At 54.8% G+C, this 24,252-nt stretch overlaps 6 protein-coding genes across 6 annotated transcripts; 1 reads left to right on the top strand and 5 right to left on the bottom strand.

The window, feature by feature from the left end:
* Positions 1-1,571: 1,571 nt before the first annotated feature.
* On the top strand, positions 1,572-7,876 carry MYCGRDRAFT_93588 (uncharacterized protein; the record flags this gene model as incomplete). The annotated part of the gene is made up of 4 exons (XM_003852366.1): positions 1,572-1,669; positions 1,720-3,845; positions 4,004-7,531; positions 7,761-7,876. The coding sequence occupies 4 exons, from the start codon at positions 1,572-1,574 to the stop codon at positions 7,874-7,876; spliced, it is 5,868 nt and encodes a 1,955-aa protein (XP_003852414.1).
* A 918-nt stretch (positions 7,877-8,794) lies between these two features.
* MYCGRDRAFT_93587 (uncharacterized protein) lies at positions 8,795-10,134 on the bottom strand (the record flags this gene model as incomplete). The annotated part of the gene is made up of 2 exons (XM_003852354.1): positions 8,795-9,017; positions 9,365-10,134. The coding sequence occupies 2 exons, from the start codon at positions 10,132-10,134 to the stop codon at positions 8,795-8,797; spliced, it is 993 nt and encodes a 330-aa protein (XP_003852402.1).
* A 376-nt stretch (positions 10,135-10,510) lies between these two features.
* On the bottom strand, positions 10,511-11,428 carry MYCGRDRAFT_93586 (uncharacterized protein; the record flags this gene model as incomplete). Its single annotated transcript, XM_003852353.1, has 1 exon — positions 10,511-11,428. The coding sequence occupies one exon, from the start codon at positions 11,426-11,428 to the stop codon at positions 10,511-10,513; it is 918 nt and encodes a 305-aa protein (XP_003852401.1).
* A 467-nt stretch (positions 11,429-11,895) lies between these two features.
* On the bottom strand, positions 11,896-13,980 carry MYCGRDRAFT_93585 (uncharacterized protein; the record flags this gene model as incomplete). Its single annotated transcript, XM_003852352.1, has 5 exons — positions 11,896-12,932; positions 13,209-13,273; positions 13,430-13,453; positions 13,533-13,534; positions 13,963-13,980. 5 exons carry the CDS (start codon positions 13,978-13,980, stop codon positions 11,896-11,898), a joined length of 1,146 nt encoding a protein of 381 aa, XP_003852400.1.
* Positions 13,981-17,683: 3,703 nt separating this feature from the next.
* MYCGRDRAFT_93584 (uncharacterized protein) lies at positions 17,684-18,919 on the bottom strand (the record flags this gene model as incomplete). Its single annotated transcript, XM_003852351.1, has 4 exons — positions 17,684-17,907; positions 17,985-18,178; positions 18,327-18,839; positions 18,915-18,919. 4 exons carry the CDS (start codon positions 18,917-18,919, stop codon positions 17,684-17,686), a joined length of 936 nt encoding a protein of 311 aa, XP_003852399.1.
* Positions 18,920-22,480: 3,561 nt separating this feature from the next.
* On the bottom strand, positions 22,481-24,156 carry MYCGRDRAFT_72682 (putative zinc/cadmium transporter; the record flags this gene model as incomplete). The annotated part of the gene is made up of 1 exon (XM_003852350.1): positions 22,481-24,156. The coding sequence occupies one exon, from the start codon at positions 24,017-24,019 to the stop codon at positions 22,481-22,483; it is 1,539 nt and encodes a 512-aa protein (XP_003852398.1).
* Between the last annotated feature and the right edge of the window lie 96 nt (positions 24,157-24,252).

Here is a 24,252-nt window from a genome sequence, read left to right as displayed (position 1 = left end):
AGGGTTCCTCACGATTGAGACACATTGAGATTCGCATTGCCCGTATTTGTCATATCAACATGTCCGTGTCCAAGCTGACCGCAACAACGACCTCACCGCCAGCACGGAGCAGACTTCGAACCGGCGGCGGCGGAAGTCCCGAGGTTCAGGGTCCAGCTTGGCAAGGAGGTGAGCAGACTTCACTCACTCCATCTCGCTCACCTCATGTCCTGCCACCAATAAATGGTACCCTTTTACTCTTTCTCCACGAGCAGGCCGTCTTCGGGAAGCGCAGCTTCATTCATCAATGGAAGCATGTCTCCGAGCTGCCTCTATAGCGGCAAGGTAAAGCTGTCACGATCATGCAGCGGCGTGTTCCTCGTTTACTCGGCCTTGTTGAGGCGCCTCTACATCGCCATGCCGGCGCTGCTATGAGGTTGCCTATACCGTTTGGCTTCTGTCTGTCTTCCGCTAAGTGCTAAGCCGTTCCCCTTCTCATTGTCGAGGTGTCTACTTGTTTCTGCTGTTGACCGAAACCTGTGGATCCGAGTTCCGCTCTCTGGCAGCACTCGCATGCATGACCCTATCTGAGCTGTTCATGACAGCTGATGAACAGATTGTGCCTCGCCTTGCGCTTGAGCAAAGAGGATCGAAGACGTCTCATCACCTCTGTCTGCCATTTGATCCGAGCGCATCGACGGCAATCACCTGGAAGTCCTGTCGCTAATGCAGCATGTGCGAGGCTTTCTTGGAAAAATGTCGGAAGTAGCCCACTGAAAGCGGACGGAATCCGACGTTCCGACTACTTTCCTCGTCGTCCTTCTTCCACCGCTCCAGCGGGACGCAGCTTCCTCTCGGTCGGCAGCAAGGTGAACACACTCATCGCCGCACAGGCCGCTGCCCACGTTCCACACAGCAAGGCGTTCTTCTTGACAAATTCTGCATCGCCAGAGAGGACCGATATCAATTGGCTCTCACATGCGAATTATGAGATCAGTGTGGATTCGGGGACTATTTGGCTGCTCGCTGGCGGTTATGGCTAATAGGTGATTCTTCCGAGGACCGACAAGAGGACCATCATCGTCTCGTCTCATCAACTCCGGTATATTGATTGATCGTTGCATGTCAAAGGACAGAGTGAGCGTGCTCACATCCGGCTGAATGGGACATGACTGACGCACTCGCAGCCGTCACGAGCGCTTCAATTCCACATGGGACGACTCTGTTCAGCCAATTCATCTCTTCGATTCCTGATCAATCTGTGCCCCAACACCAACAACGAACATCGTGAGTCATCGGTGGTGTGGTCGGCAATGGCCGCAATCTCCCTCCGTCGTCCGGTCTGAAGTCTCAGTCAGCCAACTTCTCTTGGCGTTGTTGACATTCAGCGTTTGCTTGCGGCGTCTCTGCAAGATGCGGCTTGCCGCTCCCGCACCACGCCCGCGTTCGCCGTTTGAAGAATCTTCGCCCGACATTCAACGACGAGCTTCATCTCATCACATCCATCACCCATCTCATCCTGCACGCTCCATCGGACTCCGCAACCGCTTGCGTAAAACCATCAGACGACGTCTCGTCTTTCCAAATTCGCCATGGCGAGGATACGCTTCAGTGCGTCGGAGCTGCTGCGAATGGGCAGTGGCAGTGGATTGCAGCGTGACCAGACGAGTACGACTTCGTACGACGACAGGTGAGTCTTGCACCATCTTCTTCCGAGCTTTTGCTGACCACAAATCGCAGGCCATGTCCCTTCGCTGCGCTCGGACTCTGCAAGAAAGGCGTCTTGTGCAGCTTCGAGCACGTCGATGACCCGAGCTTCGGTCCCATCAATCCACTTCAGCAGCGCCATCCCAACCGAACGAGCAGCAGCAACCAGCCTGGAAGACAGCCAAAAGCTGCAGCATCTGCTCCGTCACGCAGCTTCGCCACCTCGAGATTTGCCACCAAGTCGGAGAACACGATGCCTGCTCGCATGTCTGCTCCTGGCCCAGCAACGACCACTTCGCGAGCTCAGCCCGCCGCTCCAGCCCAAACATTCACCTCTTCTCGAGCCCTTCCCACCGCATCGACCGTAACCATCACCCAGCCACCTTCCGCACAGCGCCAGTACCAACCATACCCTCCGTCGGACGCACGCCTAAAAGACTTCCGATGGCGCATTCCGACAAACATCGCTGCTGCCAAACCGCTTGGTCACACGTCTAGCAAGTTCTGGGCTCTGGCGTCGGAGCTCGCAGATGGTGATGCTGGTGCTGTGCAAGAGACCATCACTCTGCTTACAAGCGAGGGCGGACTTCTGCGGGTCAGCGAAGTCTTGGAACAACCATTCGAGACCTTTTCAAACAGCCAATACGCGCGCTACCTCAGCACGCAGCTACTGCCGCTGCTGACAGTCTTCACCCATACCAAAGTCCTCTCATCAAGCCTGCTGCGTGCCAAGGTTGCTACAGTGTACAATATCATCTATGCGGGCGACGGCAATGGCGAGCGAGCGATTGCGCTGTTCTCGTCCTTGGCTGGTCATCTGGCTGAGGTGTTCATGCCAAAGACGGCCAACGGGCTCATCACGGCGGACAACTTGCAGCTGGAATCACTCGAGACAGCTATTGTCGCCTTTTCCACTCTTGTGGAGTTCAACACCCCTGCGCACAACAATGCTGGACTCGTGCCGCCTACTGAGCAGCTTGCCGCTATTCTCGACAGCCTTCCCGAGAGCACGGCGTTCGCGATGAGCAAAGCCAAGAGTCAGCTTCTCAAGCTACAGCGCCGGCTTGGTATCGGACACGAGCTTCTCGAGACACAGGCCGGCAAGAAGAAGACACCTGTCCGTGCAACCTTCGAATTCGCAAGAGAATTGCCAGGTTCTCTCTCGGAAGCAGGACCTCGTCACGACAACGATCATGAGGACATCACCAAGATCCAGATTCTGCCTACTCTGCAAGAAATTCTGAGCTCTCGCGAGGAGTATCTTCCATCCATCGACCCACGCCAGTGGCATCTCGCAGGTGCATCAGGACTGCTCGATCGCCACTTCCGACTGCTTCGAGAAGACACGGTCGGCCAAGTGCGTGACGCTGCCAATTTTGAGTTGCGGAGGCTGCAGAACCCTCTCATGGGCCCGCAGATCAACCGCCAAGGCGCTCGCACTTATGTCTATCAAGACGTTCAAATCATCACCGCCGCCGTTGACGCTTATCATGGCATGCACTTTGTGATGCGATTTGCTCAGCCACGAGGCTGCAATCAAACAAGCAAGCGTGCTCGACAAGATTGGTGGGACTTCTCCCGGCGCCTGGGACAAGAGGCACTGATCTGCCTTCTTGGCTCTTCTGGGACAGCCGCTTTCTTCGTCGTCCTCTCACCATTTCCGAAACCGGTCAAGCTGCAGAAGACCTACGATTTGAGCTCTGATACAAACCACGCTCATGTCATCGTCAAGCCAGTCAACCATGATGACTACTACCTCACACTGGCCAACATGCACGACACTGGCTCCCAGTCAACATACTCCATCGCTGAGTTCCCAGGAGTGTTGCTTCCCGCCTTCGAACCGACTTTACGTGCGCTGCAGCGTAACTCCAAGACTCTGGACATGCCTTTCCAAGACATTCTCGCACCATCCGCCGCTGCCGACGATCTAAGCAAGGAGATGGACAACCCGCCGCCGACTTACGCTACCAAGCCAGGGTTCGAGTTCGAATTGTCGAGCATCACGTCTCGTGGACAGCGCTTTTCACTCTCCGCCACGGAGGACGTCGACGATGCTGCTGAAGAGCTGGCCACCATGTCGAGTCTGGATCGTGGCCAAGCAAGTGCTGTGGTGTCGTCGCTTACTCGTGGCATTGCAGCGATTCAAGGCCCTCCCGGTACCGGCAAATCATACACCGGTGTCCAGCTCATTCGGGCTCTTCTTGCAAACAAGCAAGAGACTCAGATCAACGCAATTTTGCTTTGCACTCAAACCAATCGCGGGTCTCCCCCTGACCCCGAAACATTCGAAACTTCGCTGACTTTCCGCTTTCAGATGCTCTTGACGCCGTCTTGGAACGCTCCGTCGACGATGGTGTCTCCAATATTGTCCGAATCGGCTCTCGTTCCAAATCCGAGCGTCTGCAGAACGTCAATCTCAAGGCACTTGCACAGCAGATCCAGAAGACGAAGACCGAGAGGCTTGACTACAAGATCCTTTCGCAAGAGCAGAGGTCCGAGACGGAGGAGATTGAGCAGCTGCTACCAGCCCTGCGTGCGATGGAGTCTGATCAGGCTCTCCAGGCACACTTGCTGGAAAACTATCCATCGCGCTACGTGCAACTGGTCACCAAGAAAGACGATGATGGCTTCACAACTGTCGGAGACCAGTATTCTTCAGTGATCAAGAATTGGCTGAGCAAGGACTTGTACCGCACCGAGCCCGACCGCTCCCTCCATGAGCTCGAGGACGTCAACCTGCACCAGATGACTGCTGGCGAGCGACAGCTCTTGTATCAGTTCTGGAAGATTGAACTGGCAGACGAGCTCGACGAGAAATTTCGCCGCGCATTCGAATCTTTCACGGACATCAACAAGAAGCTCGCAGTCATCACGAGAGAGAAGAACCTTCGAGTGCTACAGCAAGCGAACATCATCGGCGTCACCACCTCCGGACTGGCACGCAATCTTGACCTCCTTCGAGACGTCAATCCCAAAGTCTTGATTTGCGAGGAGGCTGGTGAGGTGCTCGAAGCGCATCTTCTTACTGCCTTGCTGCCTTCGGTCGAGCATTGCATTCTCATCGGCGATCACCAACAACTCCGCCCGCAAGTCTCCAACTACGGACTCTCCTCCGAGAGCCGTGACGGCGCACAGTACTCGCTCGATTTATCTCTCTTCGAGCGCCTTGTCCAGCCCATGGACACCTTTGCCCAGCCGCTGCCCTTCTCCACGCTCGATGTCCAGCGCCGCATGCATCCCTCAATTTCCCAGCTGGTTCGTCGGACTCAATACCCTCATCTCCAAGACGATCCTCGAGTATCAGAATATCCGGAGGTTGTCGGCATGCGGCGACGCCTATTCTGGATGGATCACCAGCAGCGCGAAGACCCTCAGGTCGATGGCGAGCTGATGTCGCGGACGAATGAATTCGAAGTTGAGATGGTCGCTGCCCTTGTGAAGCATATCGTCCAGCAGGGCGTGTACAAGGCCCAGGACATCGCAGTCATCACTCCCTACCTCGGTCAACTGCGGAAGCTCAGAGCCAAGTTTCAAAGCACTCATGCGATCACCTTGACCGACAAGGACGAGGACGACCTCGCCAAGGAAGGACTTGACGATGATGAGATTGAGTCCGAACTTCGTCAGGTGGCCTCAAAGACCTCCTTGAACCAAGCTATTACACTAGCAACGATCGACGCTTTCCAGGGAAACGAATCGGCAATAGTTCTGGTCTCCCTGGTCCGTTCCAACCCTCAGCAGAACGTTGGTTTCCTTCGAACACCCAACAGAATCAATGTTCTACTCTCTCGTGCCAAGCATGGAATGTACATCTTCGGCGACACCAAGACGATGGAGGGTGTCCCCATGTTCCGCGAAGTTGCCGACACTCTCCGCGCCGATGGCAACTTGGGTGATGCGCTGGAACTTTGCTGTCAACGTCATCCCGACCGGCCGATATCAGTCCGAACTCCGGAAGATTTCGACCGTTTGTCACCTGAAGCTGGGTGCGACCTCCTCTGCGACAAGCCGCTCGACTGTGGCCACTCCTGCGGTGCGAAGTGTCATTCCGAGGTGCTTCATGGAGTTTACCAATGCAAGAAGCCATGCCTGAAGCCGAGAGAGCACTGCGAGCATCCCTGCGCCCAGGCCTGTGGTGAGAAGTGCAACGACCTCTGCAAAGTGATGGTGGAGGACGCCAAAATCATCCTTGCCTGCGGACACAAGAAGACTGGTCTGCGTTGCTACGAGATCCAGAACCCAAGCATCATTGTCTGCAACGATATGGCTCAGCGAACCAAGCCAGGCTGCCTCCACACCAGAAAGGTTCCCTGCGCCGTCAACGTCAACATGAAGTCCGACATTGCAATCTGCCTTGCTTTCTGCGGAGAAATCCAAGACTGCGGTCACACCTGCCAGAAGCGCTGCGGTGACTGCAAGAGCCGCGGAAAAGACCGCATTGTCATCGACTCCAATCATGGTCAGTGCTGGCAGATCTGCAAGCGCCAGTACAGCGACTGCGAGCATCAGTGCACATCTCCCTGCCATTCAGGAGAGCCTTGTGCTCCGTGCATGAAGGATTGCGACACTCAGTGCTTTCACACTCAATGCGATCGGAAGTGCTCCGGCCCATGCAAGATGTGCATGGAAGAGCAGTGCAGCTCTGGCACTCTTTGCCCCCACACGGAGAGCTGCTCGATGCCTTGCGCCGCGCCTTGCGATTGGCTCCCATGCACCGAGCGCTGCTGCAAGTATCTGGCATGCGGATGCCGATGCCCTTCAATTTGCGGAGAAGTGTGCCCGAAGGCTCAGTTCTGCCAGCTTCACGGCACGGACAACAACAAGGCTCTCATCGCTGACAAGACAAATCTGACCGCATACGGAGACGTCAATTTGGTCACCGATCCGTGCATCTTCACTGAGTGCGGCCACATCTTCACCATCGACTCGCTGGATGCTGCCATCGGCATTGACGACCACTACGAGATCGATCTGGACTCTGGCGAGCTTGTCGGCCTCAAGACGCCTCCGGGACACTTCGCCATGCGCGATCTGGCATCTTGCCCAGATTGTTGCGGCTCCTTGCACGGTTTGGCTCGATACGGCCGCATCACTCGACAAGCCTTGCTTGACAAGACGGCGGAGAAGCTTGCAGCGTTCTCGAACCGCAAGTATCAGGACTTTGCCGCTCGCTTGGCCACACTTGAAAATGAACTGCACGGCACCGTCGACTCTGCGATCAAGCCAACCCAGAATCTTCGCATCGCTGGTGACATGTCCGATCAGCTCATCGCCGTGCAGAGGGCTACGACTGCCACTCGCTACAAGCCTCTTCTCGCATTCCTCTCCGAGACCAGCGCATTCATCCAGAAGCTCGGCCAAGAAGAGCAGTCCTACCACTACGTTCACGACCTGTCAGACGCTCGCCAGCAAGACGGCACCGCGAGACTGCAGCTTTGCGAGAACTTGAAAGCCTCCAACCTTCTCAACCGCACCGTCCTCGTCCTCATTAGCGACATCGCCGCCATCCACAACGCGACCCCACCAGCGACCCGCGGCTTCCTGCAGATCAACCTCACTACCAACCGGGAGTCCTGCCTCGGTGTGATCCAAGAAGCAATCGCCAGCAAACACTTCTATCAGCAGGCCGAAGCGTCCGTCATGTGCGCCAAGTACGCAGCAATTGAGTGCGCCGTGATGGCGTCCAAGGAGTCCGGAACGGGTTGGCAGCAGCGTCTGGACGAATTGAAAGAGGAAGGACTGGCGCACTTGGACGATGCGACGGAGATCTGGCAGCAGCAGAAGGAGTTGGCGGGTGGTGTGGAGCATCAGCCGTGGAAGGGGATTATGGATGAGATGGAAGGTGTGTTGCGGATGCTGGATGGAGGGTCGTTTCACTTGGAGGCTAGGGTGAGCGATGCTGGCAAGGGTGGCGGCACTGGCCAGTGGCTCTGCTGCGAGAATGGTCATCCGTTTGAGGTGGTTTGGAGCGGTCTGCATCCGCAACATGCTAGGTGTTCGGAGTGTGGTTCGGGTGTCGATTTTTAAAGGTCGATGGCGTAGATGATTGCGACGCTGTTGCGAAAGTCAAGGGATCATGGCGGAGCAGACGGTCGTTGGCCGTGTTCTGTCAAAGAAGAGTGAGCGGGTCTGCGGCGAAGAGGACACGCGAGACGGCTCGCGAGTTGACGCCGACAAGGCTTTGTAATTCCTGGTTAGGCAACTGAAATCTCTGGCCGTCTGCATCGGTCGTCAACGTCTCTGCGATGTTGTTCAAGTGAGTCGTGCCGATGGTTGTCCTCAACCCCTCCTCGTCTCCGTACTGCTGACCGAAACTTCCAGAGCTTGTTTGATACATTGAGGTCTGGAGCCAAACCTGCAGTTGTAGCTACGTCGCTTGCACGATCACCCACCTTCGCCGTAATCAAGATCATTTTCAGATCGGGGAGGCCTCCACAGTATTTGCTCAAGCTCAAGCAGAACAACCCGCGTCTGAGATGGTTTTGGACGACGATATCCACGACTCGTAGATACTGTTCGACTAGTCAAGGGAAGGATGAACGTCTTTGTGTAACGGGGTCGATGCGGTCTATTTCGTTTCCTTCCTTAGACCCGGCATGTTCTTTCAACTATCGAGGTGGGAGGTATGTTTGTCCATGTCAGCATCGAGGCGCAGTCGGTCGACTTCCAGGTAGTCTGGCCGTTCACAGCCTAAGAGCAAGGCTTAGACGACGTCGAGATGGAACTCCTGCGTTCTCGATCAGGAGTCGGTGGTCCGACATGCGGGATCTCTAGCGTTGCTGAACATTGTTCCGCTTTGCGAGAAAGTCCATGGTTGGAAAGCGTACGTGCAAGGCAGACATGTCGTTGTGAGAACAGGGCAGTGTTTGGAGCATCTAAAATTGCTAACTCCACCGGTGTTGAGTAGCAAGGATTCCCAACCCTCACAGGAGGTCCCGAAGCATCCTGCCTTCTTACATTCGTGCAACGTTACAGTAAATTCAACAGTGTGATCGGTGAGTGTTTGCTATTTCCTATGCTTCCTCGGACTATACACTGAAAACCTTTTCGATCCCCCGTACTCGCATGCCCCCCACGACCACAGAGACATGTACGCAAGTGTCAATCATTCATCCATGTCCAAGCTCTGCTCCTTGTCGTCGAACGCCAAGTCGCCGCCAGTGTTGTACGCGCCTATTGTGCTCGGTGGATAGTGGATGGTGATTACTGAGCCGACCACGAAGTGTGCTCCGACAGCACGTTTTAGGTGCAGTAAGCATAAGCCGTAGGCCCATCCGAGGAGTGATCGAAGTTGCATGTGTGATGGTCTTTCTCCTGCGAGCCTTCGACTGTGTGGCAAACAGCATCGCCGGCCTGAGCACACGTCGTTAATCCTTGCCTGACTTTGTCTCTGGATGCAACCTACGCATGGCTGATGATCGGTTCCAGCGTAATTCCAGCAAACGCCGTCAGTGTAATAGTAGGGGTCGGGATGACAGCGCTGATGGGTGCGATTAGCGGTGTTGGAATCTAGCTGTATCGGAGGTTGGCGTACTCCCTGGTTGTATATGGTCGGCGGTCTGTTTCTTGCTGATGCCAGACCAAAGAGAACGCTCAAAGCAGCGGTGGAAAGCATGGCTGAAAGCTTCATGGTCACTTTGGCGATTGTATCGAGAACAGATCAGCTGGCAGGTACCGTTGGGCGTGCGGAAGCAGTAGTTGCGCCTGTAAAGAAGCGAGATTTGACAGTAGCAAGACAGAGCGACAAAGGAGGATGACTTTGAGGCCATTTGTAGGAGACCATCTCAGAGTAAAGCGAAAACTGCTATACAAATGTGATCGACGGAGAGAAAGCCTAATGATCAGGTGTCGGAGATGTTGAGCATCACTCCGCACGATCTGCTTCATCCATTCCTCGAGTTGCGTCTTGACTGGGTCAGTTTCCGACTCGATGTGCTCCACCTTGAACGTTCTAGTGCCGAAGTATAGAGGTCTGAGCTCTACACGGACTTTGCGGGACAGTTGCAGCAGTGGTGGGAGTTTCGACCTCCGCGGCTTGGTGATGGAAATCTCTTGGTCAGGCGTGGCATCGTTGAGTGCCGCTTGGTAAACACGGTTGCGAAACTCAGGAGATAGGTCCATGAGCCGAAACGGCTTTGAGGCTTCCTGTAGTGCCATGAATAGCTCGCGTGTATTGAATCTGAATGGAACGGGGATTCGTTGGTGGACGTTGGGACTGACACGGCCAAGAATCACTTCCATGGCTTCTTCCTGCTTCGGAATTCTCCTGTCCACCGTGGCCCAGCCCACTGCCATCAATGCGTCAAAAGTGAAGCCGGCGGGCATGAGTTCCCTCACGCGCAGCAAAGCGCATGTGCTCTCGGCCCATGAGTGGAAGTCCGATCCTTCGTAGAGCAGACCGCTGGCTGTGAGGTCTCCAGGGCGGTAGGTCCCTTGTGTGTTCATCTTGCGCGTGGTAGGATTTGTGGGTTGTTTGGAATTGATTGTCGGGTAGTAGAAGCTTCGATTGTTTGCTTATTTGCTTTGTTGGCGACGGCAAACGGAGGATTGTTGTTCAAGTTCAAGAGGAATTGAAGGAGAATGTAAAGATTGTTACTTGAACAGGCCGACTGGGAAAGGTGAATGACGTGCTGGACGCATGTGCTTGCATATGTGAGACAGATGCGAGAAGGCGAAATTCGATCATATGAAAGCTACTAAACTTAGACCAAAGCATGAATTCAATATTCGATCCCATTCTGCAACTCTTATGATCTTGCGGCCAATCCTGATTCGCCATATGAGCCCGACCATCGATGACCGTTCTGCCCATGTGCAGCGCTCAAGCGAAAGGCAAGCCGCTCGAAGCCGTCACGATCATCTCTCCTCCATTGCCACTCTCCCGAGCATGCTTCATGATCATCTCCCGAAGTCTCGGATCTGGCCTCCACTTTCCTCCACCATCTGCGCTGAGAGCCGTGCTCACATCCAGCTCAGACTTGCCGTTGATGCGCAAGACGTAAGCACGAGGCGGCACGCGTGCATCATCTCCTTCACGACAAAAGCCGAAAGTGAGATGAGTCAAGTACTTGTGATTCTCCTTTCCCACAACGTCGAGCCAGTAGAACAGCTGGCCCTGCATGTACTTCGGATCGTAGTGCATACGTCTAGGATTCTGCATGTTGAAGTTGTCGGAGCCGAAGTCTTGTCGAGAGCCTGGTAGAAGCACGTCGATTGCCTTGAACTGGCAGCAAGTGTAGTACCAAGCGAAGCTCTCGCTGCGCAGAACGCTGGAGGTTTGCATGATAGGCGGGATGGAGGAGCGCTCAGCCTGCGGAAGGATGGTCTGTGTGGGAAGGTCGGCGAAGTGCTCTTGATAGATCAGATCGCGGATCTCAGCTGGCAGATCCATCAGGCGGAAAGGCTGTGCCAGGCCCTTGAGCTTCTTGAAGAATTGAGGGTATGTTGGGTATCCGCCGGAGTCGTCGTAGTTGAGAGGAAGGCGAGCGAGAATGTGTGGCCTGACTCTGGAGCGCACTATCTCGATGACCACGTCTGCGTAGATATCAAAGTCGAATCGTTCGGGTGATACGTCGAGCTGATCGGAGGTGTATTTGCCGAAGCCCTTGACGAGGAGGAGGCAGTCGATCGTGGCCATGGCGGCGTCGAAGTTGCCCTCGTCGAGCAAGTCCAGCTGTCGAATTTGCATGGCTGCGAAGTGAAGTGCCATGATGGACGCTGCGCTTGATAGGTCGGTCATCGTTGCGCGTGCCAGTGCGGGGAGCAGACGAGAGACTGGAACTGTCTTGTGATTTGTTCGGGAGAGGTTTTGCGGCGGTGTGGATTCCGCGGCAGTTTATTGTCGAGAGAGAGGAGGAGGTGATGAAGAGTTGTGGGTTCTCGAAAGCACAGCGCAGATAACACGCGCAAATAACATGAGCGCCAACTTTAGCGCGCTTCTATCCCAGCACTTTCACGTGAAAGGCTTGGCGCTTCTTACAACGTAAGATTCACACTGCGCAAGTGGTGGAGATGGACTCAATTTCAGCGGAGTGCGTAGCTATTGCGTGCTGTATTTGTAGTTGTGCGTTTTTATCAAGCCTTCTCTGCCTCGACATGAACTGGAATCGCAATACCACTATTGACGTTACGAGACACTCCTCAATCCGTCCGATCCTGCATCTAAGCGCAAGTTCTTCATCGCTCATTTGCTCCTTGCGAAAGATCTCATGCTTCTCTCTCCATCTTGCCATCCTCCAAAAGCTCGAGTATGTCCACGATGGCCATCACGAGCACCTCACCTCGCAACGATGTCACCTCGCGATACTTCTCAAGCCTCGCCAGCGACTTCCGGAGTCTCTCCTTCGCCTGCACATTGAGGCTCTTGTGGTAATGTAGTGCGACTTCTGGATTGGCCGACTGCCATTCGTCGCATGTGAGACCCGTGATCGGCGAGAACCTGAACTGCAGAAGATTACCGAAAGACTCGACAGGTCCTGTCGTCCGCGGCGAAAGTCCAGCAACGTAGAGATTGATACTGCGTAGATGCTGCAAAGCCCCATGAGCCAGGCTCCTCGTCCAGCTTGTCATCGTATTTCGAGTCCTCTCAATGCCCCGATCTCTGCCGCCTGACACCTTGCAGGTGGCTCGAAACTCCGTAGATGAATAGTACACAGGCATCGCTTCTTTACGAACAGTACTGCAGACGGAAAGGATCGCTGGCAGTGAGCAGGAGGGCGTCCATTGCGAAAGGTTGTAGGATGCGTCGGCGCCCAAGATCGAGCTGTACACCTTGCACCTCAGCTCGGGAGTCAGGTCTTCGAATCGGAACGGCTTTGCCTGCTCTTCCAGCTGCTTCCAAAAGTTCTGTAGGTGATCATCGGGCTTGATTGTAGTGGGAAGTCTTCTGATAATGGCACGGTCGACTCTTTCACAGATGGCGTCGCGAGCCTTTTCCTTGAGTCGTTGAGCCATCCCAGATCGGCCTTCACCTTTTTTGGTACGGGACACAAAGCTTTCCAGTCCACGCAATCGCAGCCAAGCGTCCGTCTTATCTCGCCAAGCGTCGAAATCGCAGCCGGCGTAGAGGATTCCGCTCAGCTCGAAGTCTCCGAGGCGCGCCATGATCTGTCGGGCGCGGCGGATGATGCGCGAATCGTGTGCCGGACAGGTTCCTGGCGAACGGCAGTTGTCGAAATGGAATGGTGACCGATGGACGACGGGAATGGAGGGCGAAATGACCGTCTGGGCGATGCTTAATGCTCCTGGTTTTTGTCAGTAGCAGCTCTGATGTCTGACGTGTCTTTGCCGTTGATGTTTTGTACCTTGTCTATCGTTCCTGCTTTCCACGTCTTGACCGTGAGCTAGGTGCCTCCAAGCGGTGGCTGATGCGAGCAAGTCGGTAATCGTGGTATCACACAATACAGTGATGGCAGAGTGCTGCCAGACCGAGCGGGTGCGAAGTCGTTTGAGGTGGTGAAGTGAAGTTGATGCGAATTGCAGAGCACCTTACGATGGTAGCAAAGACGACGGGAGCTTACTAACAATGGGAAGCGACGGGATCTCGCTCTTTCTCCACTGCACCTTTTGCCTATCACTAGCAGCGCTGGGGGACCGTATTGTCTGGCCTATCATGGTCTGCACTTCAGCTCCCTGTGTTCTGTCCTCCATCATGCTTCTTTACATCAGGCGGCTCATGCTGTTCCGGTCCCGGACCTGACTTCTACGCTCATTGCCCCATGAACTTCTAGATCTTACATACGTTGTCTCCGAGTCGTGGAAGCGTCTAAAGCATCAGACGTACTAATCTCTAGCTAAGCAAAGCTCCTTGTATCGAGCCATCGCTAAGCATGTGCACAGCTTACTCCTGAGCGACATCCGAAGTAATGTAAAGCAATGCGTTACTCTTACAAGCAGAGTCTCGTGCATGTTTGTCGGAGAGGCTTCTTCGGAAGAAATTTCTTGAATCTCAAGAATTGGTCCACTGTGAGTGGGAAGCGCGCTTTTTCGAAAGTGTTTGCCTGGCGATCATAGAGCCCGACTCAAAGAACTCTTCACGCCTGTTACCCGAGCCTCCTGATTAATATCAAGGTGTATTATGGAAAGTCGGAGAACTCTCGGCATAGTAAAGTACATGAACAACATTCGAGATGGGTTGGTTCGACTCGTCCAGGTGGACGGATGCCGCGCTTGCCGCCGATTGTCCTTGACACGAGAAATGCTCGAGAGTGAGTATGAAACCTACGGTGAGACGGTAAGACGACCATGATTTTATTTCCCGCTCGAATCACGCACTTTCCAGTCCTCAGCCATCGCTGCGCTATGGACTTTGACGGTGGATTTTAGCCATAACCTTCTCCTCCGCTTTGACTATTTGTATCTCGCACCGGTACTCTACTCTATCCTGTGCTCCGCCGCCCCTGTGGAGAGATGCAGCAGTCGTGAGACTTTGTGCGATACCCTCTGTCCATGTTCCCGACATCCTATTCGGACGGATCTTACAGCCAGGGCTTCAGCTCTTCATTCTCAAGAAGCTTAATCGCATCCAGGACTACCATGACAAGCACCTCGCCCTGCAGCGAAGTGACGCTGCGGTATTGTTCGACCCGAGATACTGCCTCGCGAAGCGTCTCCAGGGCAGTGCTCTTCATGGTGTGGTTAGCTTGGTTGCTGGTGGTGGTTTATACGGTTACCAGTTGGTATGGTGAGGCCTCGCCGGTCTCTTAGTTGGTTTTGGTGCGAGATAGATTCTATACCGGTAACCAACAGAAATAGTAAGAACGGCGACAGCGAGGTCGAGAAGCGTGGAATGGAAGCACTCTCTTTGCGACAGTAGTAAGTAAGCCTACGAGATCGATTTGCGACCCTTTCGAGGGCTGCGGAACGATGTTGTCGTCGCTGCTACAAAAGCCACATTTTGGCCCCCAAATGATGACTAACAATAGTCCACTTGGCGGTGGAGTTGGTGCGAGCCTCCGGCTTGGTGGTTGGTGGTGGTGACGACCTATTTTTACCGGTAACCACACCATGAAGGGCACTGCTCCAGGGACTTTGTAGTGAGCCCAGTCCACGACCCATTGGCAATAGTGAGTCCTGTCTTTGGGCAGAAGCTGAATTCGACTTCGACGTGTTCGAAATGTGGGCCAGAGCCGGGCTCATACTTTCCGAAACCCAGCGTGAAAGATCGAAGGTGCTGCAACATTCCGGCGGGCAGACCCTGGGTCCATCTTCGAAGTCTGTTCCGTAGTTCCGGAATGGTGCTGCCGGACATCTCATCGAGGCAGGACTCGCTGAAGGTAGATCGCGAGTAGAACAAGGGCAGAGCTTCCTTGCGAAGGGTACGGCAGACTGCGAGAAGGGGCGGCATTTCGGACACAAGTTTGGTGCCGCCGAGAGAACGACCGAGAGAACGACCCAAAGGGACAAAGGCAAAGATCTTGACTCTGAGTTCGGAGGGCAGATCCATCAGGCGGAACGGTTGCGAAAGTCGTTCCAAGTCTCTCCACAATTGACGGACTGGATAGTGGTGTGGTGCGCTATATGAGTCGCTCCGGATGCTCGACGCGACGGAGGGATCAACGCGAGTAAGGATGGCGGCCTTCGCTCTTGCTTGGTCCGTTCTGTGTCGTCTAATCGTCTCAGGTGATGACACAAAGCTAGCAAGGCCTAGCCTTCTTAGCGCGGCATCGGTCTTTGCTGTCCATTTTGCGAAATCACAACCGTGGTAGAGCAGGTCGCTGAGCTCACTGTCTCCGGTCTTGAAATCCGCTCTATCACGCCATGATAGATTGAATTCCGTCATGCTGTCAAGTCTTGGGCTTTGACCGCGCTTCGCCTGGAGTCTTGTCAGCCTTCCACGCATGTTCACTTCTGGGTGCGACTAGAGCTGGAAGCGTACCTTCGCAGGGCACTTCTTATTTGTACTGGCGCTGTAATCTCGTTTGTATTTGTCTTCTTACTGCCGGACTTTGAAGTTCTGGTCATGTGGCGCAATGTGGAAGGTCGATTTTGCAGGTTGCAGCTGGCGAACGGTATCGGCTCTGTAAGATTATGAGATGGTCTCGATGGTGCTGATGATCTTGATCGAATGTACGAAGGCGGTCGGTGTCGAGACAAGAAATGCGCGCGGCGCGCTGCGAGATCCGAAGGAAGATGTGTGTTGATAAAAAGGTGGTGAAGTGCGCACAATGTTTGCATGTGATGGATGTTCTGCCCACCCCTTTTCAGCTTACTAACCACGCTAGCACTCAACGCAACTTCCAAGGTTCATCTTTTCAGCTTGTACGGGATCTCTTACGGCACCCGCTACTGAAGAGTGTTCGACACGAAAAGCACCTCTTTGGAAAGTGTGGAAAATGTTCCATTGACAGTGGACAAGAACGGACATTTTGAATACTTTCTTCATGGTACATCCTCGATCGCTCTTGGCTGCCTTCGAGCCTTCGACTCGTTCTCATCCACATGCAGCCTCTGCGTCACCGAACCGTCTCACGGTCCCAACTATCTCACAGCTCTCCCCTCACCCTGCGTCGCACGTCTTGCTCCTCTAGGTCAGGATGCAACGACGTATGGTCAGGAAAGGAGGTGGACCAGGTGTCATGACTGTACAGGAGCTTCTGGCAAGAGACGGCCTGCTATTTCCAGTGTTGCCGGGCAGAACGACTGCAGCTCGTTGGTTAATGCTGAGTACGGTCGGTGACTCAGTCAGGTGGAGATGAGTTGACCGCCGCCGTCGTCGATGAAGAAGATGTGGTCGTGGCCGAAGTGGCGATTGGAGTCGAGCTATGGCATGGGTGGACTTGGAAACTCTTGCTGATCTGAAAGGTCCTGGATATGATGACACGCAACAGTCTCCTTCTTCGCTTTGAGATGCGAATGGAAGGCGGCGGAGAGGGTCATGCGCTCATGCTGGCCAGTTTCATCAGCTTCGGGATCGTGGGAATTCCCGGCTGCTGGAAGGACGATAGCCTGAGCTAGAAAGGCGCACGAGCTGGGAAATCATGTATGAAAGGCAACAGTAACATATGTCATGCGCCACACCTAAAGCGCAAAAGACAAACCATTGCAATCCTCAGCAGGCATCTGACACCGCGCCCGAACGAGAATTTCAAACAGGCTTGCACGAACAAACTTTCCCATCAGCTTGACGACCGTACATTGCCTGCATATGCGGCCCAGGCTAGTCGTACAGACACTTCGGCATGCCGGCTTGGTTAATCGTACATGTACAACGCCACCATCTTCGTACAGGCAAGACTTCGTAGTCGTACATATGACTCGTCAGCACGCCTTCGTAGCCGTGCATATACATGTACGCTAGTATTGCAGGTTCAATAAGGGTACATGTACGCCGCCTTACCAGCTCATTCAGGCGTAAATGCACTTTGGAGTGCCAGGTTGCTTGATCGTACATGGACGCCCAAAAGCCTTGTGGGCGGGCTAAGTGACTGCAGCGGGAGGATTGTGGGCGTAAGTGACGTTACGATGGTCCAAGTAACTGTGACTGTATTAGACCTTGATGCAACGGTCTTCACATGCCTTGCGACAGTTCACTCTCTCGTGGATGACCATCTTTGCGTTGATTCCTGGGTGCCGATGCCGACTGCCAATCTGCGTCCCAAACGGACACGGTGGGCCCTTGCCGAGACAGTTCTTCCAGAAGGCCTGGCAGATGGGGAGCCGAGGAAGACCACTGTAATCACATAATCCGCTCTTGTCGTCACGACCGTTCTGGTCCTTGCGTTGGCGCCTCTTATTGAGGCTGGAGCGACAGATATAGAGGAATCGGTCGATTCGGGTGTGAGTCGTGTCGCAGTTGTGTGGCCGCAGAGGCCATTGGTTTGGTCCAGCAGCGGGCTGGGCGACTGCTGCGGTGGGCGCGACTGCGATGGGATGGTTGTGGGTATGGCCGACGTTGTTGGTAGGGATCGCCACTGCGGGTTGGAGAGCGTGACGGTTCCTCATGCGGGGTCGAAGAGCCCGCTGATGGGGAGCTGGGTTAGGAGCAGGTTGTTGATCACCGGCAGCTGATCTCGGCGACGAGGCGACGAATCTTCAACGCCGCGGGACCAGATGTCCGCCCAGCTTTGAGCTCCTCACAGACCGACCGCAGGAATCCCTGTGAGAAAACCGGCTGATCTTCCTCCTTGGCCGACTTGGGATGCTTGAGGCGTGCAGGCTCGGTTGGATCGAAGCCATGATTGAAGCGGTTGTTGAGGACAACTTGAGGTGGAACCCGACCTGCAGCAGAAGGGACGGCCATTCCAACATACGCTCGGGTTGATCCCACAAGAGTTGAGCGCGAGCGACAGAAGGACATTTGTTGCACATGAGTCCTCGAGACTGGTGAAAGCTGGAGGATAGGCGATCAGGACGTGGTGGAAGCTCAAGTGGATTCTTCTCCCCGGCAGCGAATCGCGCCATTTGCCAGATTCTCATGTTCTGGTCCTTGTCTCCACGCTCTTGACGCGTCTCGTGGGTATATGATCGATTCAATGGCTCTGGTGGGCACCTAGACGCAGTGGGAGCTAGATTTGAACGTTGCTATGTCTACATCACAGGGACAGGACTTGATGCGCCGTCGTTGCATTCGTCACCGTAGAACATGCGTTTCGCGGAGAGCGTTGAAATTCTAGCGCTTCGCGCCATTGTTGCCATACATCCTTTGTGTCGGCTCCGAGTGGTCCTTGCCGTAGAGGCTCGTAGAACGTGAAGTCGAGGCGGCGGAAGGGGAGCTTTCCAAGCTGTTCTTCGATCGTTGGTGGAGGTACGGCGACTTCAAAGCCGGGAGAAAGTTCTCAGCTGGCGGGTCGGGCTTCGCGGCGAAGAGATGGTATGGAAAAGCCGCACAGTCATGGACTTCTACATCCTTCAACTGAGGGAACAGCGCCTTCAAGCGCCTCAAAGTGGTGATGTCGAGGAAGGCACAGCTCATGAATTCGATCTTGACAATCGGGGCCCGGTCGCTGTCAGTGCCTTTGGTTGGGCACGCGGCAGCACCGAGAGCCTTGGCCATGTCGTCCTCGCTCTTGAAATTTGCACCGCAAATTGTAACCACCGCGCGGGCGTGGTGATCTCGATCAAACGCCGCGTTGTGGTATGTGACCTGAGGTGCAGCAGTTTTCTTGTTGAACGTGTTGAAGCCGCGAGCCACAGTGATGGTGCCATCTCGCCTGGAGAGTGGAGATCAGGTCACCTATTCGCTTCATGATTCGAGGTCATTGCAGGTGCCGGTTGACGCATCTGACGGCATGGTTGGAAGTCTCGCAACGAAGAGCGGGTGACGGAGACGCATATATGCTTCATGGTACGAGAGTAGTTCAAGGCGATGATGGACGATCCCGAAGGCATGGTTGGAACTTCTGGTACGGAGAGCGGACCATGGCGATGCATATTCGCTTCATGGCTCGAGGTCAATCAAAGACGTTGATGGACGCATTCGACGGCATAGTTGGAAGTCCCGAAGTGGAGCATGACCTCCATCGTCTGGTTCTCCACCATCTGATGCATGGCACGAGACGCGGCTTGTACCTCCATTCTTCGGCTCAAACTGCACCATCCAAGCCACTGGAGCGATACCTGTGCGATGAAAGTTGCGCGGGAGATTGGGGAGATGTTCATCAGAACCGTTGTCGGCAATATCTCTCTACGCTGTATTGTGACATGCACCGCACGAGGTGATCCTTATCGTTTTGGCTTGGAGTGTCGCAATTTGAGCGGAAGGATGGAGGTAGAGCCAGTCTCTCCTGCCGTGACAGCCTGGGAAGGACCTCCCCCAAAACCTCGGGCACTTCGGCCACGGTGATGAAGAGGCCGGTGAACTTGATGTTGATGTTGTCCTGCACGTATGGCTCTTTCTTCTCGACGGTGACATCTGTCGGAAATTGGGTGCGGCGGCATCGACGAACGATGGCGGAGAGGAGTCTTGGTGTGTTGTAAAGGCTGGAGCTACGGCGGTAGTGATCGGCTCTTTCTCCTCACCGGGAGATTGCTGCTCTGCAGCGTTGGTGTCTTGGATTCGAAGCGGGACGAACTCAGTCGATGGCGAGTATTGGAAAGGCTCCACAAGCATCGGCCGCATGGGCGGGGTGACTAGCGGCATGTCACTCAACTAATACCAGTAACCAAGTCCACCACACCAACAAGAACACTGCCTACCTCCACGCAGCTCCCGTCTTACGGTTGTCGGTGTTCTCGTCGACTGTCACCCTCAAAGCTTCGATCGAATAATGCAAGCAGGCGATCTCAGTCCAAGAAGCATCGTTAAGAGGCATGCAGTCAGCCTGATTGGCATGGAGGGCAGATGTCATCGTGAGACTTGGGTCGTAGAGAGCTTGACTCGATGGCGAGGAGCGGCGGGCACGGTCCAAGGCGATGAGGAACAAGTGCAGGATAGCGAGTAGTACAGTCTCGTTTGTCCGGGCAGATTCTGGCCGTTCTGGAATACAGCAGTCGGCCTAGTCGCTTCCAGCAGATGAGGAGTGAAGGCGAGGAAAAGGATCCGCTAACAGGAACATCAATTGACTACCCTCAAGTGCGAAGCTTGGCATCATGTTGGGTGATCCGACGAAACTCCAGAATCATGCCGTACCTTACTATTCTTGCTGCAGTGCATATACCCTTCCTCTGAAGCTCGATGCCTTTAACCTTCGCATTCCTCTCGACAGCAGCGGAGCACTTCTGACAAGGAGCACAACACAGCATCGCTGCGCTCTCTTCACTCCATGCGCACCCAGTATGCTGCGCCTGGTCGAATCCTCTCCCCGACGAAACCGTTCTCCACGGCACAAGCGCAATCCGACTTGGCTATTCTGCTTTCGCCACATCCCAGGCACGCATCGTCGCGTCAGATCACATCCTCCTCGTGCGAGGAGCAGAAGTTGTCCGGGGGCGGACGTCGCGATACCTCCCTCCTATAGCGTTGTCACCCTCAAAGTCCCAGCAGTCCTCGACGGTGTCACCGCCGTTGTCAATATCCTTCTGATCGACGCCACCATTGGCTTCAATGTCTCCAGTCTCTTCATGGGCTCCACCTTGCTCCTCAGCCTCGTCATCATAAAATGGTGGCGTGGCAGTGGACCTTCGCGGGACATTCGTACGGGCAGAGGACTCTAGTGATTATGCTCTCCCAAGTCAAGACGATTGCCTGAAGCATTGTGCAGTCGGCAGCGATGGCGGACGATGGGACATCGTCGGCATGGTATTGAGAGTCGGTCTTCGCATCGACAAAGAAAGCGCTGTCTGCTGCCTTCGCTTATTGGATCGTCTTCTGCTTACTAACGTTGACAGGGGTGTTCCATGTTCTTTGAGGGGACATCTGACTCCATCCTCCACTCTTGACTTCATCACTGCGCTGCCTGCTCTCCGTCTCTGTATCGCCATATTTATTCGGCATAATCGGTGACAACACTCATGTGTTAGCCATCAAGGCATGCGCAGATCATCTCATCCAATGGTGACGCAATACTCTCGCCATCGAAGCCATGCTGCTGCCATGGCCTTTGCCGCCAAGTAAGCCTCAGTCCCACTCCCGCAATAGTGCCGTCCAACGTGATCGCATTGGAATCGAAATAGGAGGCGTGAAGCGGGCCGCTTGTGCGTAACTGCTGAGTACCTGGACGACGATGATGGGCGCAGAGCGGTGGTGGCTTGAGTGAGGGAGCTTGCGGTTGAACGACGCCCCTGCGCAAGTGCCAATTTACGTCCGAACCTTGAGGTAGTTGAATGGAAGGGAACCGTCGCTGCTCAGACTTCTTTCGGACAGCATCTTCCTTCCCACTGTTCAATGGAAAGGTATCGTCGACCCTTAAACTTCCTTTTGGAATAGCATGTTCTTGTCCACGGTAGGTGGAAAGGAATCCTCAGCTTCGGATACTCCCAAAACGGCACGTTTTTGTCCATTGTCTGTGGACCAGAATCACCAATTTCGAAAGTTTCCACCGAAAGATATCTCGATTAGAGAATGAGTGGAACGCAGCCTTGCTCATGGCCTCTGCAACTTTGTGCTACAACAGTCACACTATGAAGTGCGCCGCGTACTACTCTTTCTTCTCAGCCGACCATAAAATCCCCGGGGAAACCCGTGTATTGCCATAGCCGGATGAAGTAGCCGAACCTTTGATGGTCTCTCAGATACGTTGGTCCGTTGCTGAAGACGGGCTGTCGGGGGCCGGAGCTGACGGACAGTGATGCACGCCATCAGGCTCTCCATCGCGGTGTCGATGGAGCGTTGACTGCCGTGGTGCGGCTCACCGCCGAAGTGTGCGATGATGGTGTCCCAATGGTGGTGGTGTTGTTGTTGTTGATGGAAGAGCTGAATGAAGTCGAGCTTGCAAGAAGTTGATTGACCTCCGGGCCTGCCGCTTGGACACAAACAGACCCGTGCCTCGTGGTGTCGATGTGCTGGAATCGATGTGCCGTTTCGCTCGAACCAGTACGCACCAGTCAGTGAGATCGCTTCAACCAGACGGAAGGCGCAAATGGGAAGGGGCTTCAGTTAAATAGGTAATACTTCACCTATCTATCATATCTCTCCCACCGCCGTCCTGTTCAACAGCAAAAGCATTCTACTCCTCTTTTTGACTATCCTCTTCTGGGCTGTACATCTTCTTCTCCAACCCATCATCACCACGTCTACGCCATCAAATTACCACCTGCGCCTCGCTCAACACTCCTCATACTGACATCCCCACGTCCAGCCAGCCTCTCCGTAACCATCCCGCACAGAGCACCATCATACATATACACACCCAACCGCCCTCAACAAGAAAAAGAAAATGCCGCCCCACAAAAAGAAAAAACGTTTCACAACTCCTCAATGCCGATGCCCTTCATGCCCAGCACCACTGCTCGCCTCGCTCCCGTTCCTCTGGGCCGGCGGACAGCAGCTCTTGCCACCATCACCGCATCCATCACCACAGTCCAACAAGCAGTCCTGCTCATCACCGCCTTCGCCCGGCGCGGGTGCATTGCGGTGTCCATCGTCTCCCTCGTACTCGCTGCCACGGTGGAACTCCGGCTGGATGGTCGACGAGTGAATGCCATATTCATGCAGACATTGACGAATGGCGGATGCCAGCTGCATGTATCGCTGCGAGCCCTCGGCGCGGAAGTTGAAGTTGACTCGGACGTGGAGGGAGGCGACGAGCTTGGTGTCGGAGAGTTGCCAGACATGGAGGTGGTGGCAGGACTCGATACCGGGCAGGTCCTGGATATCATCGCGGATGTCGTCGACTTCAATGCCGTGAGGCACGGCTTGGAGGAGAATGCGGGATGCGGCTTTGCAGAGAGGGATGGCCGAGCAGAGGATGATGATGGTGATGACGAGAGAGATGGCCGGGTCGAAGTAGAAGCGGCCAGGGAATTTCGTGAGCCAGATGATCAGTGCTGTTGCGATGACACCAATGTTGCCGAGGGCATCGCCCATGACGTGGAGGAAGATGCCCTTCATGTTGAGATCGCCGTGAGAGTGACCATGTCCTCCACCGGATCCGCTCTCGCGAGGTTTCGAGTGGTTGTGTTCGGCGTGGTCGATGGACTTTCGCGGGACTGAACCATAGCCAGCATGCGAGGCGATGAGGAGAGGATCGGCTTCAGTAGTGGCATTGCCGTTCTCGGCAGGGGAGGCTTCACCGTCCGTGCCTTCCTCCGACTCGAGAGCTTCAAGACGGCCGTGGGCGATGATGGAGTTGCGGAACCCTGCTGGACCGGGGAAGTCTTCGTAGTTGACGTATGATTTGGAATGAGAGCGGCTGTGACGACGCTTGACAGCGGTGGATTCGCTGGACGTGCGCCCGACGCCGTTGTGTGTATGCTCTTCAGTAGATGCAGGCGCGGCGTGAGAGTGGGAGTGTCCCGAGTGATCGTGCGCATGGCCCTCCTCAGCATCCTTCACGGCATTGTCGTCACCGTGATCGTGGCCATGTCCTCCTCCTCCATGGCTGTGCCCGACATCGTGGAACAGGACCAATCCGACCAAGTTCGAGGCCAAACCGAGACAGCCGACGATGAGCACCAATTGTGGGTTGGAAACTTCTTGCGGCTCGACGAATCGCTGAATGGCGTCCAAGAAGATGGTCACACACAGCGCGACGAGGAAGACTCCATTGACCAATGCTCCCAATGTCTCCGCACGCTGGTATCCATATGTGTACATTTTCGGCGCCGAGCTCTTGTTTGCCATTTTGACGGCCCAAAGACCCACGCAGAGTGAGAGGACATCGTTCAGCATGTGGAAGGAGTCGGCGACGAGGGCGAGAGAGTGGACGGAGTATCCGCTGACGAGTTCGAGGAGGAAGAAGCACGAATCAATCACCAGGAGGATGATGATCCGGCTGGACTTGGAGAGAGCCATGGTGGGGAGAGTGCTGAGAGGTGATGCCGGGGGGCGGCGGCGAGGGAGGAGGTGGTTGCTGTCGTCGTCGGCGCGCAGAGAGTGAGTACGCGAGGTGAGGAAGAGGGAAGGGAAAGAAAAGGTCAGTCGGAGGGTGAGCGGAGGGTGGAGCTCGTTGATGTGAGTGTACCGGGGATCGTTGTACTTTGCAACATGGGAGAAAGATTTATCAGTGGCGCCGAGCTTCCGGTCTC

The sequence above is a fragment of the Zymoseptoria tritici genome, chromosome 5 (genome assembly GCF_000219625.1).
Source record: "Zymoseptoria tritici IPO323 chromosome 5, whole genome shotgun sequence".
NCBI classification, from domain to species: domain Eukaryota; kingdom Fungi; phylum Ascomycota; class Dothideomycetes; order Mycosphaerellales; family Mycosphaerellaceae; genus Zymoseptoria; species Zymoseptoria tritici.
The sequence above is the reverse complement of the archived record's forward strand: the minus strand, read 5'-3'. Positions and strand labels throughout refer to the sequence as shown.